General features: G+C 55.2%; 1 protein-coding gene across 8 annotated transcripts in view; it reads left to right on the forward strand.

Moving 5' to 3' along the window:
* Positions 1-19,084, forward strand: part of LOC119706756 (myosin phosphatase Rho interacting protein) — a 73,653-nt gene that overhangs the window by 3,715 nt on the left and 50,854 nt on the right. For all 8 annotated transcript variants that reach the window (XM_038150766.1, XM_038150770.1, XM_038150769.1 and 5 more), the window contains exons 2-3: positions 7,719-7,796; positions 9,616-9,681. In XM_038150766.1, coding sequence (XP_038006694.1) covers positions 7,719-7,796; positions 9,616-9,681 — 144 coding nt within the window. The remainder of the gene's footprint in view (positions 1-7,718; positions 7,797-9,615; positions 9,682-19,084) is intronic.

Here is a 19,084-nt window from a genome sequence, read left to right on the forward strand (position 1 = left end):
GTCAGATCCCTCGATCCTGTGTGGTGGCAGGATCTGGCTGCTGGCAGACATGGTGCTGTTGGTGGCTGTGCCACCCACCTGTTGCCAGCTTGTCTTATGCTGCTCCTTTCCCATCCAGGGAGAAATTCCCTTTTTGTGGGAATTTCCACTTTCCTGGCAGGACATGCCCATGCTGGCACTGCACGGTCCCTCTGTAACCACCTGCAAACCTCATATGGAGCTCGACTTTCCAAGACCTGCCCTGGGAGAATGGATGGTTCCCAGGGTCCCCCTCCTGTCTCCAAGAGAAAGCCAGCCTGTCCAGTGGGACCCTTTTCCCAAGCAGCCTTTTCTCGTGGGGGTGTCACCGTGGGGTCCCTGCTCTCCACACTGGCTGTTCCAGGCCAATCCATGTCTGCACACACAGGCCCTTGTCTGTGAGCTGAAGCTCCCAACAACATGGGACGGGCTGGGAATTAACCTAAAAATTTCGCCTGGCCTGAATTGGAAGAAGAGCAGAGTGTAAAACAGTTGCTTTTAATTTTCTCCATGCATTTGCTCTCTCAGGGAGCGGGGACTGGCACAGATAGAGGAATTTGAGGACGTCTTTCCAGCTACCAGTGTCTTTTTTTTGCCTCTTTTTTTCTTTTTATTAGACATCATGGCATAGATGCCCAGAGGACCACCCAGTTAGAAAATAAAGCTTGCAGACTTTTCCCACTGCCTCTTCCTGTGACACCCCTGCCCTGTGACAGGGGCTGGTTATTTCCATCTCTCTCCATTGGACATTATCACTTTCCTACTGTTCTGGATGCTGAGCAGCTGGTGGCCAGCAGCCTTGAGGCTGGTGTCAGCGTTGGGTCACAGGCTTGGCTTTGCTCTGGGACATTGCATCCATGGGGCTGTGCCGCAGGGGTCTTCTCCTGGCTCCTTACATTGTCCAAAGGGTGACAGGGTGAGGGATCATGTCCCGGCCACACTTTTCCCTCCAGCTCTGCTCCTTTTTGGGAGGAAAAGCCCCCATTTTCCTGGAAAGCAGCCCCCGCGCTTGCATTCCCTGCTCCCCGCTGCTTGTATCATGCTGCAAAAATCCGCCCCTACTTGACTGATTATTAGCACTGAACAGGGGGAGATTTCTCTGCAAATGTCAAATTTGCCTCTGTCAGTGGCTGTGGAGGGCAGGGACTTGGAGGGCACATCCAGGGGGGCTTGGGGGGCAGGCTCATGGTGACTCTGGCCCATGGGCAGCATCCCATCCTTGGGCAGTGACGTGCAGGCAGGGAGGGCAGCGAGCACTTGTTGGGAAGTTGTGTTGAATGCTGGCGTTGATTTGGGGAGCACTTGAACCTCTGCCTGGCACAAGAGGAGGGACGTGGCGGCGCCTTTGGGTGCTGGAGAACCGTCCCCTTTGCTCACACTCACTTGCTGCTGGGTTTTTGCATGGCGCCGCATCTTATCTGCGCCGGCACCCGACAAAGTGATAAATCCCCTCTCCAGCGCTGTGGAGAGATGTTGCGGCTTCTCCCAGGCGCTGAGGCAGGCCGGTGGTGGGAAGTGGTTAGATATGGCTGCTCGCTGCCAGGCACACCGGCCTCGGGGCCGCTCGAGAAGGAGCTGGAATTGCAAAGTCCATTCTGTGCCGCTTGGTTTTGTTGCTGTTTGACCAATTCCCTGTGCGTGCCGCAGCCGGCCTCGGCCAGCTCTTGCTCCGACTGCCCCAGGCGATGGCAGCGCTCGGGCCCAAGCACAGCCCTGGGACCAGGGGTGTTTGCAGAAGGGGGCTGGCTGTTTGCATGAAGGGTGAATCCAACCTTTCCTCTTCCCATTCCTCTGGTCGGTCAGTCACTCCCACTGCCCGCACAGCAAACGGTCGGGGCACCTCTGTCCTTTGGGATTTGCCGATGCCTGGGTCAGTGCTAGCGTTGTGCCAGGAGGGCTGTGCCATGCACGGTGCCCACCAGCTGGCCCGTGGCAGTGGCACTTGGTGCTCCTTGTGCCCCAAGTCCAGTCTGTCCAGTCTGGTTTGGCCCTGTGCTGCATGTGGAGGTGTGTTGGTAGTGAAATCGTGGCCTGGGATTTGCAGCTGTGGCTGGGGCTGACTCACACCTGCCTTGTGCAAATGTGTTTTGGCAGAAGAGCAGGATATGGATGGAGAGGGGACTCTCCCCATCATCCAGGGTGGCCTCCAGGAGCTGCCCAGGTCTCATCCTGGAAAAAGCACTGTCTGGGCTGAACCCAGGGGCAGTGAGCAGCCACTTGGATGAGGAGCTGGGGGATGGGGAGACTGCTTTTACTTCAGGAATGGTTGTGGATGCTCAGAGGCAGCGCTGCAGCCTCCGCGCTGGGGTTTGGCATCACCAGGTGACAGACAGCAGAGGGGAAATCTTGTAGAGGCAGGAAAACAGGGATGTAAGCAGCTTAACTGTTGAGGCTGGGCTTCATCCTGGCCCTGGGGATTGCTGCTGGAGCATGGATTTGCACAGCAGTGTTTGCAGAGCCTCCCAACAGCAGTGGTCACGGGTCTCCGATGGGTCTCCATCTGCCATCCCCCTGGGAGCACACAGAATGTCAAGTGATGCCTGTCTCTCAGTTCCTAGAAGCCATGCTGTGGGCAGGAACACCTACTTAGATATTGCATCCCATTCCCTCCCTGAACACCGTGTCACCTTCCCCATTCCTGCCGAGTGACGGCTGCTCTGACTCATCCATCAGCGATGTTCTCTTGGCTCCAAGGTGTGCAAAACTGAGAGCAGAGTGGAGCTGGAATGGCCCAGATTTCCCATTTTGAGGTTGCAGCCACAGTATTTGTGGTGACTTTCTCCTTGAACTGTGCCAGAAACGGGTCCCTGCCTCTGAGGAGCTCTGAGTGGATTAGGGGACAGCACACAGGCAACGATGGCCTTACTGTCCCCCCTCTCTGCGTCTGGATGAGAGCTGTCACCCTGTTGTGCTCCCCTGGGTGTGGGAAGCAGCAGGCACTGCTGTCAGAGAGGCTCCTTTGGTGAATATTGGGGCTGACCCATAAAGGTGATGGAACAATTTCTACCTTGGATCCACCCACAGCCTGGATCAGGTTGGGTACATCATTTTTTTGTGGGGCTGCTGGAAGCCCTGGCATCACTTCCCTGGTGCACAGGGCTCCCTGTTCCCAGTGCTGGAGGCAGAGCCTAAAGCTCCGATGCAACAATCCATTTTTCTTCCCCTTCCCGCTCAGTTGCCAAGCCTGAACAAAACAAGCCCTGCCTCCACCCGAGACAGGCTGATTACGTCTGCCGGCAGCCTAAACAGATTATCCCTCCCGCCACGCGCTCGGAGCCAGCAGTCTCTCCCGGCAATGGATTCGGACTTCCTCAGAACATGTGGGGTGGGTGGGCACTGGCTGTGGGGGCATCCCAGCCCACCCAGCTGTCCAGCGCCTCAGCAGGGATGTGGTTACTCTGCCGTGGGGTTGAGTCTGGACCCTAGGAGGGGATGTGGGTGTTGGTACAACTCTCCTGTTCCACCCTGTGCAGTGAACTCCTGCTGCACTGTGGGGCTGGCACGATGCGGCTCTGCTGGGTCCTGTGTGTCTGGCTGGTTTGCGTGGGGAGGGAAGAGCTGAAGGTACCACCAAAACCACAGGAGGTGTGAAAGCCTGTCCAACAGGCAGCTGGTTGGTGTCACAGCCCACCTCCAGCCCTGTGACTCGGCGCTCCATGGGCTGCCACTGCTCCTGTGACCCATCCTGCCCTCTGGAGGCAGGTGCCCCGTGGCCCTGGGGGTGTGCAGGGGTCCCTGTATCAGCCTGGGCTTTGGGAAGTGATGAGTGCCTCTGCACGTCCTTCAAGCCCAGTTCCTATCTGCTGGGAATTGTGTTCCCAGTGCTGGTGGAGCTGGTTGGGGTGGTTTGTCCATGCCTGGGCAGCATCAGCACAGCGGCCTGACAGCTTTGTGTAAACCCAGCTGGGGCCGCTTCCTTCTCCGCTTCCTCCCACCCGCCGCGCTGCCGGCGCTGGGCTGGAGGCAGCGTCCTCCCCCTGGATGCACTGCAGGCCCGTGGGCTGAGGGATGGGAGCAGTGGCTGGAACAGCGACCTGAGAGGCAGCTGAGGTGCTGGTGTGCCTCACAGCCCGGCTCCAGTGTCGGATCAAAGGTGGGATCCGATACCTGGGCACTCCCAGAGGTGTGACAGGAAGCGGAGCGGTGACGTGGGGGTGTTTCTGTCTGAGTCAGCCTCCAGCAGTCCCAGGGATGGAACTGGGCACCGTGGGGCTGCAAACCGGCCGCACCTCTCACGTGATGGTGGGGTGAGCGTCACCCCACCCCAGCTCCATCAGCAGCCGCTCTCCACTCTGCTCTCCCACAGCATTTTGTGGCTCACCCTCCAGCCAGGTACCTTCTGGATAAAAGCAAAGCCACCTACCTAGTGCCTGAGCACCCTGTGTGGCTGCTGCCTGTGGAGAAACTACGTGGAGCTGCCCTTTGGATATCACCGGAGCTGCCAGGAGGCAAACAGGGCCCTGCGTGGTCAAAGGCATCCTGGGAACCCTGGGGTTTACTCCAACACCATCCCTAAATGTGATGTTGGACAAATCTCCTCGGAAGAAGGAATTTTTGCTCTGAGGTCTTGCTCATTGCTGGTTGTTGCATTTTCTTCCTCTTGAGGAGCTTTCCAGAGGAAGCCAAGCCAGTGGAAAGGACGTGTGATTCCAGCTCCATCCTGGTGCTCCAGCACCCTCCGGGACCTGCCTCCCACATCGGGTTTATTTTAAACCTTGCTTCAGCAGGGCCATTCCAATGCAGGTGTGATGAGCTTATTTCAGACACTCCGTGTGCTAATTCATATCCCTTTCATTTAGGCTTGTATCTCTATGGGCATTTGCTTGGTTTTAGCAGCAGCTTGTTTTGGTTTGGCTTTAAAAAGCACTGCTGCATGTTCATTTGTTGATGGGTGGAACCAGGCTGCCCACGCTGCCTGGCTCTAATTCATACCTTTCAGCTATTTTGGTTTCAATATCTGGAATTGGATGCTTCTGCCAAAATAAGTGTAACCCACTGCTGGTTTTTTTCTGACGCTGGTACAGAAATGACCGTGCTCTGTGTTAAGGGTGTGTATTTCAGGTGCTCAGTGTTTATTTACAGACTGTTTGAGCTAAAATTGGAATGGCTGAAGGCAAAGTAGTGTCTGCTGGGGGGTGTGAGCCAGGCTGAGGTAGGGCAGGACTTCATGCTTGTAATACTGGGTTAAGGCTGCTTGCTGCTGGCTCTGGTGATGATTCCTCTGTTGGCTTCACAGTTACTTTGTCCCTCGTGTGTCACCGGGACCTGCCTGCTGCTTGTCACCCAGGCGGATGCTGTGGGGTGCTCGGAGTGGCTGCAGTGCTGTGGCTTGTGTCAGGGAGAGTTGTTGCTTATGGGGCTTTGCTGGGTTGAGCGCTTGGTCTTGGTTGGGAGCCGTGCTGGGGCACGGAGGGGAAAACTGGGGGATGGAAAAGAGCTGAGCCCTGCCTGCAGCTCGGCTGTCTGGAGCATCACCAGGGTGCTGCCCTGGTGTAGCGGTGCCAAGTGTTGGCACCGTCACGTGCTGTTGTCACTGTCATCCTCTTGTTCCTACATGGCGGAGGCCACTCCTAAGATCTTCCCAAGCCCCAGCTGCTCAGCACTCACCCCAAGTTCTCTCACGGGAATTTGGGGACCCCATTTCTTGTCACAGTGACCCATTGAAGGGTCTCTGATGGGTCATCAGTAATGATTTGCAATTCTGCTTTTCCCCTGCAAAACACAAGAGACATTTGGGATGTCTGGCTCTTCCCAGGCCGCACGGGTGGCCGTGGCCACATCCCAGCGTGGCGGGGAGCGTTGGGATCCCCCACTCCCATGGCGTGGGCACGGATGCGTCACGGGCGGCTCTGGGTGGGGGCGCGGGGCGGGGTGTGCCGGGGGAGTGGCAGAGCCTGGCTCACCTGCGGGGCGCTGCCGGCGTGGGCGGCACGGAGTCGGGCACAGAGCTGGGCACGGAGCGGTGCCGAGCAGCTGGAGGTGGCATGGGGGCCACGGGCGAGCAGGGCACCAGCATCCAGGTGAGCTGGGCAGGGGTGACGGGGGGCTCTGGGCCCTTTGCCAAACCCAGGGAGGGTGGTGGTACACACAGGTGCGTTCTTGTGCCCCCAGTGGGGTCGTGGGAACAGGTGTAGGGGTGCTTTGGTCCCCCGTAACTCCCCCCAAAAGGATCCCAATCCCAGCGCTTCATTTTCATTGGTTTAAATCTCATTTAAAGGGGAAAGGAAGGAAGGTCTTCTCAAATCATGTTTTCCCAGCTGCTGGGAGAGCAACACCTCGAGCTGGTATGTCATATTGTGGAGGGGATAAGAGATTTTGTTATTTCTTTTTACTTTATAAACAGTAAAAGGTCTCCTCCGGCGTGTTTCTAGTTTGCTTACTCAGTGCTTCATGCATTTGACAGTTTCTGGTGCATAGGCAGTTTCTTCTATTGTTTGCAGGGATTTTTCCAGAGGGGAAACTTTTTTTTTAACATTACAAAACCACAGAAACTGGCAGGAGGAATCTAGGGGAGGTACTGAATTGGAAACAGTTTTAAACTTTAAGGAACAGAAAAGAATGAAAGCAACAAGATTAACTGAATCAGTTAGAGAAGAGCTGGGAGTGTGTGTCCTTGTGACTTCTTGGCTGGCCCAGGATGGACGTGCATGGATGTTCCATGGTGGAAAGCGGTGTTCCCAGACCCAGGGTCTCCTGGAGCTGGATCTGCTCTTGGTTTCCTCCCTCCTGGTCTGTCTTGGTATCTGTGGCGCCGCCTTGCTGGTGTGGCAATGTCTTGCCACTCTTGCAGCAGGATTTGGCCCCAGCCCTTGCCAGGTGTTGGCTCATCGTTTACAGCTTGACAAGGCAGCGGGAGCGGTGCCCGCAGGAGTTTGCGTGGGAGGACATGCCCGGTGCCCATCCCCATCCCACCGCCTGCCGTGGCGTGGGTCAGCTTCACCCTGACCACTTCTGCATCCAAGCCATCAGTGGAAAGAGCCTGGATATTTTTTTTTCCACTGTGACATACGGCAGTGCTGCAAGGTTCTTTCCGAGTATTCTTTCCCTTTCTCTTCCCGGCTGGCTGAACGAGCCGTTTTCCCTCCTCCTGGCTCTGACCTTCCTGTGCTCGCCGTGGGCCGCTGGCCACTGCTGGCGGGGGGAGTGGGCTGGCAGGGGCTGCCCCTGCAGGGAAGCAGGAGTTGGATGTGCACAGCACGGGAAGCGGCTGGGAGCTGGAGAGCTGCCAGCGCTGGGTAGTTTTTCCTCTCTTAATTAACGAACGGAAAACATCGAGCTCTCCTTTGGAGTGTGTTTTTGCTTTGGAGTAGAGGCACGCTGCCGATGGCGACGGGAAGAGCCGCGGTGGGGATGGGCTCTGCCGCTCGGCAGCACCCGGGAGCTTGGTGCTCCGGGCACGGTGCCATGCAGGAGCAGCTGTGTTTGGAGTTTGTGCCTGGGGTTTTGCCTCCTCCCGAGTCCTCGTCTCAGTCCCGTTGGCACACAGTGTGTGTCACACCACGGGTTGCCATCACACACCACGTTCCCTGCACTGGGAAGGCTGAGTTTGCCTGCGTGCCGGAGGCTGAGCTCACACAGCTGCCTTGGTGCTGGGGCTGCTGCAGTTTCCCGTGGTCCCTGACTGTCGATTCCCTGTGGTGCTGATCCATGTTGAGCAGTTTTCCACTGTGTGTGAGTGTTTCTCTGCTGTTTCTTTGCAGGCCAAACCCATTTATGGTGGCTGGCTGCTGCTGGCCCCGGAAGGAACGGACTTTGACAACCCCGTCCATCGCTCACGGGTAAGTGAAGCTGAGACATCCTCTCCCCGTGACGTTGGTGGGGGTGGCAGGAGGAGCAGCAAGGGCTGTCCCTGCCCGTGGGGGTGGCTGTGACCCTGGGAGTGCTGAAGGCACCTCCATGCACCCGTTCTCTTGTGCAAACCAGGAAGCTGGGAGATGTTTCTGGCAGCAAGGCTGGAATGCCTTCTCTGGGATGCAAGGTCTCCCGTGCTGGGCAGCAGCCTGGGGCACTGCAGGTGCGGGTCAGGCTCAGACTGTGCAATTTTATTGCTTGTTGCTTTTGCTTTTTGATGTTTTGGTGCTGCTCTGGTTTGCCTGACACGTGCCGTGCTGCCAGGAAGGCGCTCAGGCCAGTGGGGTGTGGGCTGTGTGACTCTGAGCTGTGCTGTGACCATCAGAAAAGCTCCTAGTTTTCCTTTGGGGCTTGGAAACAACCACTTTATTTTCTGCAGCTCATCATGAGCATGCCCAGAGCTCTAGAGGGAGGCTGCATCCCATCTTCTAGTGTGGATATGACGATGTCAGGCAGGTCCTGTAGCAGGGAAGGGGCTGAGTGGTGGTTCTCATTTGCTATAACCCTGTAGAGCTCTGAAGCCAAGTGCTGGCAGCAGGGACCTGCAGACAGAGCAGGACACACTCAGCTCCAAAGGGGTTTTCTCATGCCTGGCAAAAACAGCAGCATCCTGTGGGGTCGCAGCATCCCTTACTTTCCTGTCCTGGGGGATGTGAGGCTCAGAAGGATGTGACCAGGCTGATATCCTTTCACTGCTGGCTTGTGACGAGGACTTCCAGCCTGTCCCCAAGCTTGTCTTGCAGGGAGCTTGCTGCTGAGGCTGCCAGGATGGGGCTGTCTTGTGCGTGGGAGGGATGGCAATGGTCCGTGAACCCTCTGTCATGCAGCCAAAATGTTCTGGGAGCTGTTTGTAATAAAAAAATCGCTCCCGAATGAACAAGAATTGGGTTCTGAGTTCAGCCTTGGGTATATGGGTCATTATTTGGAGTCACAGCTTGTCATAGGCTTGCTGGCCTGACATAAAGGGGACATGGGAGCCAGGTCTCCCCAGAACCCAGGCTGCCTGCTAAACTGGGGCTTGTGGAGGTCCACAAGGTCCTCCGTAGTTCTGCTTGTCCCTGAGCACCCTGGACTTTGCCCAAAGGGCTGAGAAAAGTGAGATAAGAATTGCTGCACTGGGGCTATGAATCCAGGACTTTTTTATTTCAGCCTGCTCGACCAGTTTTTGCTCTTGGCTGAAAACAACCTGGCACACGTGAAAAAAAAAAGAAAGGCAGTTTTCCAGCCAGATCAGTTCTCCAATCTGATTTGCTGTGCAGCTGCAGAGGCAGCAGTGCCAGCGTGGTGCCAGGATTGCCTGGGCAGAGCCATGCCAGGAGTGCAGCCACCATCCAAACTGAGCTCATGTGCTGCTGGGGAACATCTGGGGAACACCCTGTCACCCTCCAGCACTGGATGCTGGAATAGATGGTGCAGGATGAAGCTGAGGGCTCAGAGCATTTAGTTTGGGGATCCTTCTGGTGTCCCCAGTCCTCATGGCATGAAGCTGAGTCATGAGAGGTTTAGTTTGGGTATTAGGAAAAGGTTCTTCCCCCAGAGGGTGGTCAGGCTCTGAACAGGCTCCCCAGGGAATGGTCAAAGTCCCGAGGCTGCCAGAGCTCAAGGCAGTCGGCATTGGGCAATGTTGGCTGATGCACACAGACCTTTGGCAGAGCCTTGCCAGCTGATGTGCAGCTCCAGTGCTCCCAGCAAGGCCCAGGGGCTGCTGGGCACTGCCGTGACCCATCTTGTTGTCTTCTCTTGCAGAAATGGCAGCGTCGGTTCTTCATCCTCTACGAGCACGGGCTGCTGCGCTATGCCCTCGACGAGATGGTGAGTGCTGCCCAGCTGTCTCCTGGCTCTGGGGATCAGCTGGGTTATCTGCTGCCCTTGGAGTGCTCTGCCAAGCTGGAGGAGAGTTGTGCTCGCTGGGTTTGACTCTGTGCCAGGCTGGGTTTGTGTGGGAGCTCAGTGGACACTCTGCAGAGGATGGGTGGGTGTTTCGGAGGCGTGCGAATCCCTCCTGGCATGGGATTCAGCAGTTGCTGACAGATCCCACGCTGACAGGAAGTGCTGGAGGGGGTCCCTAAGGTCGTTCCCCCTCCTTTTTGCCCAGTTTCCCGGTGCCAGCTGGGTTTTGGTTGTGGTGAATCACCTTGGCAGTGTCCGAGAAGGCCCTGCCTAGCAATGCCCGTGGAAAGTAGGTCAGCTGGAACGCCTTCCCACCGCCCGCCCGCCCTGGAGCTGCAGCTTGTCACCAGCACTGTTCCCATCAGTAAAAGGGGATCAAAGGAAGGCAAACCCATTCTCTGTGAGCTGCAGAGTGGGGCTGAAGAGCCCAGTAGGTCAATCCCAGGAGCACCCAGGACTGCTGATCTATCCTGCTGGCTACAGGAAGCCTATGGGAGGTGCCCAAGGCTGAGCAGGCTGGCACAGTGAGTGGACACCCATGTGCTGGGATCTGCCTGGGCAGGAGGCTCAGGAAGCCAGCTAGAGAGAGCACACCTGTGGGACAGGGACACATGGGGACCTGTGTCTGTGGCAGGGAGGCTCCCTGTGAGGTCAGTGTGCCTTGGTCCTCCTCCAGTACCTCCTGTGAGGGCACCGTAGAATGAGGAGGCTCAGAGAGTGTGGCTCAGATTTCATGCTGTGTTTGTTTGTATTTTTACTTGGGGTTGGTCCAAGTGCCCTAAATAATTTAAATGTCTTTGGTAGGAGCAGTGGATGCTTTAATGCATTTTCAGTGTCAGCAAACTGGCTCTGCACTGGGCTGGTGTTTCCTGTCCTACACTGACAGGAGGATGCTTTGTGTCTGGGTGGAGTAGGGAGATTCCCCAGTGTGAGGGTAGAGGTGCAGAAATGCTAGGAAACACAATCTGGAATATTATTTTGCTGTTTTGCATCTTGAGGAAGTTGACCTGCTCCAGGTTCTGCCACATCTGGGCAGAAGCAGACAGGCAGTGCCCCAGCCCTGTGCCACAGGGGTCAGAGAGCACCCAGCAGGAGCATCCCACAGTTCTCCAGGCACCTGCTGGGCTTTTTCCCCTCAAGAAGGGAGAAAGTAGAAAAATACAAGCAAAAAGGGAAGCAGCATGGGATGGTGTCCTGGGCTGTGTGACAGCCCTGTGCTGGCTCCTGGACTCGCTGCCCCATGCCCACGTGTGGTGTGATGGATCCCAGGAGGGTCTGACACAACAGGAGACCTCCCAGGCAGTGGCAGGCTGGGACTGAAGGCTCTGCTTGAACCTTTCAGACATTAATTTTGTGGGTTTGGCAATTTCTGCTCTTATTAAAAGTGGAATTGGAGGAAGGAGTGAGCCTGGGAGGAGGGGAGTCCTGGGCTGCTGATGCTGGTGGAGACATTGCTGTACCTGTCCAGGGAGGTTCTGCTCCTGGCTCCCAGCAGGTTGGAGAGTAATGGGGTGTGAAGGGGCAGCTCAAAGCACAAGCCCAGGTTGGAGACCTCGGGGAGTCCTCAGAGATGTTGGTGCTGTGGTACTCAGAGACTGTGGAATGGGGCAGCATTGGGCACAGGGAGCCTTTTGCCATGGGATGGGTAGAGTTTGGTGTTGGATTGGAGCATTTTGGGCATGGAAGGTGGGACAAGCAGGCACCAGCTGTCCTGCTTGTCCTGTTTTCTCCTGAGACCTACCCAGGGATATCCCACAGCTGATCCTGAGTCTGTGCTCCTGCTTGGCCACCTTCTTTCTGTGTGTCAGTCATTGTCTGTCCTTGCTCTGCCATGCTTCCAGTCTGAAAACAAAATGAGTTCTGCATGATGGCTGTGATGGGGATGGTTTGCACAGGCTCTGGACCTTCATCCCCTCAGACCAGGCTGAGCTGCCAGACTCTCTCCCTGGGGTGTCCCTCTTTCAGGCTGGGTGCAGTTGGTGGCACCCAGATGCAGCCTTGTCACTGGGAATGCCCAGGAGATCCCACCCCCTTCCCCTCTGCAGGGACCATGCCAGCAGCTGTTCCCAGCTCTGCCGAGCCCTGGCTGAGCTGAGCCTGCTCAGACGTGCAGAAATTCCTGCCTCCCAACAGTGGGTGGATGTGGAGGTTGTGTGATCGCTTGGGGATGCCTTCCCATCCTGAACATCCACGACTGCACCCCAATGGTGGCTTGCTCCTGCTGTTTGATAAACCTTCATGCTGGGACTGATGATGATGGGCTGATGCTTCTCTGCAGCAGCTGAAGGATGACAAAGCCACTCTTACTGAGGGAAAGCAGGAAAGAACAGCTCTGGGATTGAGCTGCTGTGTTGTGAGTGTCCAAGGACAAGTTTCAGTTCTCCTGGTAAAACAGCCTGTGGTCTCCAGTGAAACCACTGCCGTGGGAGAGCAGCCCTGCGCTGCGGCGCTGGGGCGGTCTGGGGGGTTTTGGTTGGGATTTGGGAGCTGCCACAAGAATAGTGCTGGGCTCAGGGGCCAGAGCCAGCGAGTGGCAAGTGCAGAGCTTTTGCCTGCCTTTGTTTTGGTTGCTGTGATCTATAATTAGCGGCCGAGGTCTCTATAAATAGAGCCTGTCTGCGTGGGAATGGAAAGGCAGGAGGGCTTTGTGGCGATGGAGAGCTCTGCCATGTCCCTCCCAGGGCTGCAGGTGGGCCTGTGGCCTCAAGCCCTGCCTGGGGATGGATCCAGCCCCGTGGCTGGGGTAGGTCAGAGGAGTGGGTCTGGATCTCCAGGCCAGCTTCCTAATGAATCACTGCATGTCCAAGCCAGGCCTTGTCTCTGTGCCTCAGTTTACCCCGTGCTACTTCTCTTGAGCTGGGATTTATACTAGGTTGGCATTTTGCATCCTCCTTGGGGGTATTCTCTTGTCACATCAGGCTTCCTTTTGGTAGCTGAGACTATTAATTTAGAGGCTTTTTGCATTGTGCATATGCTGGTTTGAAAACAGGACAAAATTCAGGCTTGTCTGGGAGCATCTCAAACTCACTGGTGCTGTGGATGAGAGGCAAGGTGAGAGCATCTTCTGGATGAGCTCCTTTAGTTTCCCTGCAGGGATTCAGGAGGAGCATCCCTGTGCATGACATACTCATTTTGCAACAAGCTGACCTCAGTTTGTGTCTGGCACTTCCCAGCTTGATGAAATGTGTGAGCCCTATCTCTACCCTTCCTGTTCCTCACTGGAGTCAAATTGCTTTGTGAAACTGGGAAGGGATCTAGAAGGGATCTTGAATCAGTAGTCAGCCACCTCAATACCAGAGTTTGCTGGGGTTGGATAGTTGTGTCCTCCATGGTGGTGTTGCAGACCCTTCCTGAGCTCACAGCAGGGTGGTCCTGCTGCTAAATCAGGAACTCAGATGGATCATAATGTCATTAACCTCAGTACAATGGAGCAGACATCCCTGCTCCAGCCTGTGATGGCAGGGAGGGAGCTGGGAGCTGATGGGACTGGGGTGAGATGGAAAGTGAGGCCAGCCTGGCATCTGGGAATGGTTAGGGAGCAGTGGGACCCCTGGGCTGGGTGTATAAATAGGAGAAGAGAGGCCAGCTCAGAGGTGGGAGGTCTGGCATTACACAGCAGGGCTGTGGGGTCACATCTGGAGACCTGCTCGGCCCCAGGCCCCATTCCTGGCCACAGAAACCTAAGGAACTGATAAATGGGTAAAAAAAGGAGAATGGTGCAAGCATTGGTGGCAGCTGGAGGGAAGTCAGAGGAAGGGATGCATGCTTGCTGATGCTGTGATCCACAGACCTGTGTGATTATTGTTTCCTAATTCACCTCCCTCCAAACACCTCTTTATTTGGAGGAAAGGGGCATTTTAAAATGTCACTGTCAGCAGAGCTGGGCTGTGTTGATTTTCATTGTAGTTACCTCCTTTGTCATCTGTATTGTTTTAAGAAGCCGAGAGCCCGTGTGTGTGTTTTCCCCCTCCTTTTTAGATCAAAGCAGTTTACTTCAGTTTTGGCACAGAATTGAAATTCATTGGCAGGGATTAAAAACGAACCTTAAACATCCTGGCCTCTCTGTCCGTACTTTTTCCACACATTTTGCCATTTAAGTGTTTCCAAGCTCTCCCTGCCCCCTCCTCCGTGGGAGCACCAGGCTTTACAAACCCCATTCCCCTCATCCCTGGTGGTTTCCCCCCATGGACACAATTTTGCCAGTGCCTCTGTTTGCCAGATCAAGACTTTCAGTTTCTGTTTAGCATAAAAAGCTTTTGGCTTGAATCAAAGCATGTTTGAAATTTAAAGTAAGCAGAGACAGAAAGGCTGGGTGGGAGTGACTGTGTGAGGCTCAGACAGTGACAGGGACTCCCCATCCCAGTTTTTTTTCCAAGACTGGATGTAGTCAAGTCAGGGTGGATGATGATCTGTGAGGTTTTATGTGGGATATTTGGTGTGTATCTCATAGATGATGCAGTAGCAATAAAGAAATGATGGGAAAATTGGGAAGCAGAGATCCTTTCTCCTTCAGGGAATTTGGGCAGGAAAGGGACACCAGGGAGAGGGGGCACAGTACATGCTTGTGATTGCTCTAGAGTAGCTGCAGAGACAGCACAAGTGCTGGTGACTCTGAACAGAGCTCAGAGATCTTTGAGGAGTTTGTTGTATTTAATTTTCAATACTGATTTGAGGGAAAAAAGTCCATGAACCTACAGGGAGCCCTGGGAACTCATTCCCTGGGACATTGCTGAAGTCAGGACCAAGCAGCCTTGAAGGGGGTGAGAGGAGGATACACAAATCTTCATTTGTGTTTTTATATTGTCTGTCTTGATGCCGATGCAAGTGTCATTACTGGGGTTGGGTGTGGGGATCCCATAAGGGTGACTTTGGGGTGTTCATGTCTTCCCATTTCTCTCTGCTCCAAGTGTCTGGCCCCAGTTTCTGCAGGAGGTTGGTTCTGCTGTTAGGACACCCTGAGCTCCTCCAGGAATGGTTCCCTAATTTGCTGAACCCTCTTCTACTTTATGTCTTTTAGTTTGGCTTTTAGTTTGGGAAGGTAAAACTGCTGAGCTGCAGAAGGAGAATTTGGGAGGGGGCTGAGGGAACAGGAAGCTCTCCTCCAGGGATGGCTCCATCACGAGTCCTGGCAACTGACAATGGCCAGGGACATCATCGGGGCCCAAAAAGAGCCTGGGTTTATTTTGAGCTTTGGAGAACACTGTTGTCCACATCCCAGCCCTGCAAGAAGGACATTTCATGGCTGCAGGAGCCTCTCGGGAGAGGCCCCAGTGTGAAACAATCCGTGGTGGGAGGTTTGGGAGTTAACAGGCAGAAAGAGGATGAAAGTGGAGTTGAAAGCTGGATGCAGCCAGCGACCTCCTAACACAAGCTGCTTTGATGACCTGGCCCAGGTGCTTCCTTCCTGGAAACAACACAGCCCCTATTGTCTTCTGCAGGGCGAGCCTCAAAGCTGGAATTGCTCTTAGGCTGAGCAGCAAGGACAGGTTCAAGTGGCTCCATCCTTCTGCTTTTTCCCCACTCCTCATCCCTTGGGACCTAGCAAAGACTTTTCTGTAGAAGACGTGTGCCAGAGCAGGGAGGGAAGTGAGCTGGAGTTTAGATTGCATTTATCTTGTTCGTGTTGGGGGGGCAGAGTGAAACAGGCACTTGCAGCAGCTGGAGTTCCTTTGTGACTCCTGGACCTGTGGCTTCCAGCCTGGCTGCAGGCTCTTGGTGAAGGAAAAATTGTATCTACTGGAAAAGGTTAATGTGGAAATGAAGCACTGATGGCATTTAGGAGGGAAGATGTCAGGGCTGGCAGTGAAATGACACAGCTGAGGTGGAGCAGTTACCCTGGCATGGGCCCGTGGTCCCCCCAGGCAGCAGAGGAAGGGGCAGCGGTGGGTGCCTGATCCCAGCTCTTTCCAAGCCAGGGCAGTGCTGGGCTCCCAAGCATCCCCCAGTCCCTGGGTGGCCGTGCCAGTGCACACGTGAATGACCAAACCACCCAAGGAACCAACAAAAACTCCAGCTTTTTGCCTCGCTGTTGCTTGGTGCTGGCGAGGGGATGTGAAACGAGGTGCTTGCAGAACAGCTCTCAGCCCACCAGCTGCAGCCATGTGGTGGGGATGGGGTTGGGTTTAATTCTTTCCACCCTGTCAGGTCGGTGAGGACCACCAGTGGGCTGTGGGCTACAGGCTGGGTGATGCTGGGTAATAGCATCCCTCTCCCTGCTCCTAGAAGCAGCAGCATCCCAGCAGCTGGCACATCCCTCTTCCCGCTGAGGATCATGAGGTATCCTGGCATTGACTGGTGGGATTCAGTGCTGCAAACCCCTCAGTGACAGCTCAGAGAGGAGGACGAGGACATGAATGGAACGAGGCAACAGAGCTGCTCCAAAAATCAAAGCGCATTCCCCCTTTTTTTCCCCGGCAGAGATCCTGCATTCATTGATTGTTGACATGACATATGTGGGTTGGAGAAAGGCAGCAGCAGCTTCTGGCAGGGGAGGAAGGGGCTGGGGGGGCCGGAGGGGTTCTGCAAGCCGAGATGCTGATTACCAGGGGCAGCAAATAGCTTGCAGCTGCCTCCGCTCAACACGCTCTTTGTGGCGCTTGCAGCCACTCTTTGGACGCAGCTATTTTTAATTTCCCCAAGCGCGCACAAAGCAAAGGGGGTGGGCGATGCCGCTGGCGTCCCCCCTTCCTGCCCCCCTCTCCCAGCCCTTTCCCAGCCAGCCCTGCGCTTCCCGGCTTCCTCCCACCCTCCGGGGAATGTGGGGAGCTGCACTCCCTCTTTTTTTGGTTTTCTTTTATTTTTTTTTTGGGTCCTCATTGGGAGCCGGCCTTGGCTCCCCCCCCCCACCCTGCGCCAGTGTGTGCGGGGAGCTGGGAAAATGCAGGAATAAATAAATACGCAATTAGGCAGGCGTCCAGCCGTGGAGGGGGGCGTGCTGCAAAAAGAGACTCCGGCCAAATTTTGGAATGCCTGAGAAAGCGGCTGGAGCCGTGGGCGAGTGCGGGGTTGTGGGCTTCCCACCAGAGCAGGGGCGGCTGCAGCCCCCGAGGAGGAGGAGGAGGAGGAGGGTGGCAGCTCCCAGCCTTGCTCTTGGGGGGCTTCCCCCCGCTGGCATCTCAGTGAGTCCAGGACAAGGCGTGTTTGTGCTGGAGCGTGGTGAGAACGGGGGTCTCAGCGTGCTCTTGCCTCGGCTCAGGAGTGATTTTTCCACCAAAAGCTGAGTTGTGGCCTCTGTTCAAGCAGCAACACGGTTCAGGGTTAATAAATTACTTATTTGCAATCTTTGTTTCTCTGTTAGGTAAGCATTGGTGAATATGATATTTCTGCTTTATCCCAGGCATGCATTATTCATCAGGTTTGGAGGCTGTAAAAGGGACGTCAGGTTAAAACTTGCGTGGAGACAGGCTGAGGTCTTCAGTGAGGTTTTGTAAACAGCTTTTCTCAGGGTTACCAAGTGCAGGGTTTTTGCAAGAGTCTTCCTCCTTTTATCTGTGCTGTTTTAAGGCATTTTTGGTGAAAAATGAGAATTTCCGGGCATATTTGATTATTGGTCTTGCTCATTTACTTACCATGGGTTGCAAGATACAAAAGTAGAAAAAAAAAAATCAAAATACTGTTTTTCCTTTATGGTGGACCAGGTAACAGCGTGCGAATGTGCTCTTGGTGATATGTGTTTTGTAAGAACTTTTTATTTTCCCCTGTTTCTTCAAAGCTACAAAGGAGGCTCTTCTCTGCAGTCACTGAAGTCTGACTGCAAGCAGGCAACGAGATAAAACAGCCAGACAGCTTTGCTGAAAGTTGAAATTACCATAGGTAAATGACGTGTGCTGCAACTTCACTTACCCTTCACCTCCTTCCTGCAGGATCCCATCCAGGAGCTGGTTTGTGGGAGTGTGTTAACAGCCTCGTGCTCTGCTCCTGCAGGCAGCACAGCTTCTCTTGTGCTGCTGCAGGAGAGAGGTGCTGCATGTGGAGCTTGGGCTGCTCCAGGAGCTGGGGAAAGCAGGGGAGCTCCCACCTTCCATGGAGGTCTTTTCCCCCTGTGTTTTCCTGGCACGCACCCCACGGCCATGCCACATCTCTGCTGCCATGGCACCCTTTGCCATGGGGCTGCAGGGAGGAAATCCTTCCCTGTGAGGGTGGGGAAAGCCTGGCACAGGTTGCCCAGAGAAGCTGTGGCTGCTACATCCCTGGAAGTGTCCAAGGCTGGGTTGGATGGGGCTTGGAGCAGCCTGGTCTAGTGGCAGGTGTCCCTGTTCCATGGCTGGAACTGGATGAACTTTAAGGTCCCTTCCAACCCAAACCATTCTGTGGCATGATCCTGGGGGTCTTGGCTCTTGCACCCCCCAGGCCTTGGGTGCTGTGGCTCCAGGTGCCGTAGCTGTGGCTCTCCATGATTTTGTGGCCAAACAGAGCCCTGGGAAGCTGCAGTGAGGCCGTGGGCTGCTGTCCCTCTGTGACCCATGGCTGTCCCCACTCTCCTCCCAGTTCCCTCTGCTGTGGGTGACTGGTCCTTGGGCAGAGGAGACAGAGGGAACAGGCACACAGCGTGGTTTTAGAAGTGTCCCAGCAGCATCCTGAGCTCATGCAGGATTTCCACCTGTTGTGATGGTGTGACTGGAGAGAAAGGTGGGGTTTTGGAGCACACCCAGCCTTGGCCCTTTCCTCCGCATTTCATCAGCCCTGCTGCGATCGCATCGATAAAGTCACAGGGATCACCGGGGCGCTGGGGAGCTACTGGGATATAATTAGGGTTTTGGTTCACTTTCCTGGCTGCTTTCCCGTTAGGGGAGGGACAGCAGGGATTATGGATGGAGCAGATGTGTGGAGGGAGGGGATGTTTGGCTTGCATGGGTGGTTAATGCCATGTACAGGCCAGCGCTGGAGGGTGTGAAGTCTGTCATCCCAGGCATGGAGCATGGAGAAACCTTTTGTGTTCATCCCCCTCACGTGCACGAGCCCCAGATCGCTCCCCTCTGCTGGGAATGCCCAGCTGCTCCCAAAGGAGGGGTTGGGAGCAGCACATGGCTGTGGACTCCCTCCTCTCCCTGTACTCCTCTAGAGGAGCCAGATGTGAGCAGCAGGTTTAGGGAGAAAATGCTGCTACCCTGGGACAGTTCCAGCAGCCTTATATGTTAGTCACGAATTTTTCCTGGGCATTTAAAGCACTTCTTAGCCCACTTGGCTGTAGGCCTGGTGGTGCCTGCCTGGCCAGGACAGCTCTTTGCTATCAGTGTCAGTGCCTCCGCCACATCGTGCCTGTGGCAGCAAAGTCCAGCTCAAGCTGCTGCCGGGTGGTCTCCTTGCCCCACAACAGTCATGTGTG

The sequence above is a fragment of the Motacilla alba genome, chromosome 14, assembly GCF_015832195.1.
Source record: "Motacilla alba alba isolate MOTALB_02 chromosome 14, Motacilla_alba_V1.0_pri, whole genome shotgun sequence".
In the NCBI taxonomy this organism is placed as follows: domain Eukaryota; kingdom Metazoa; phylum Chordata; class Aves; order Passeriformes; family Motacillidae; genus Motacilla; species Motacilla alba.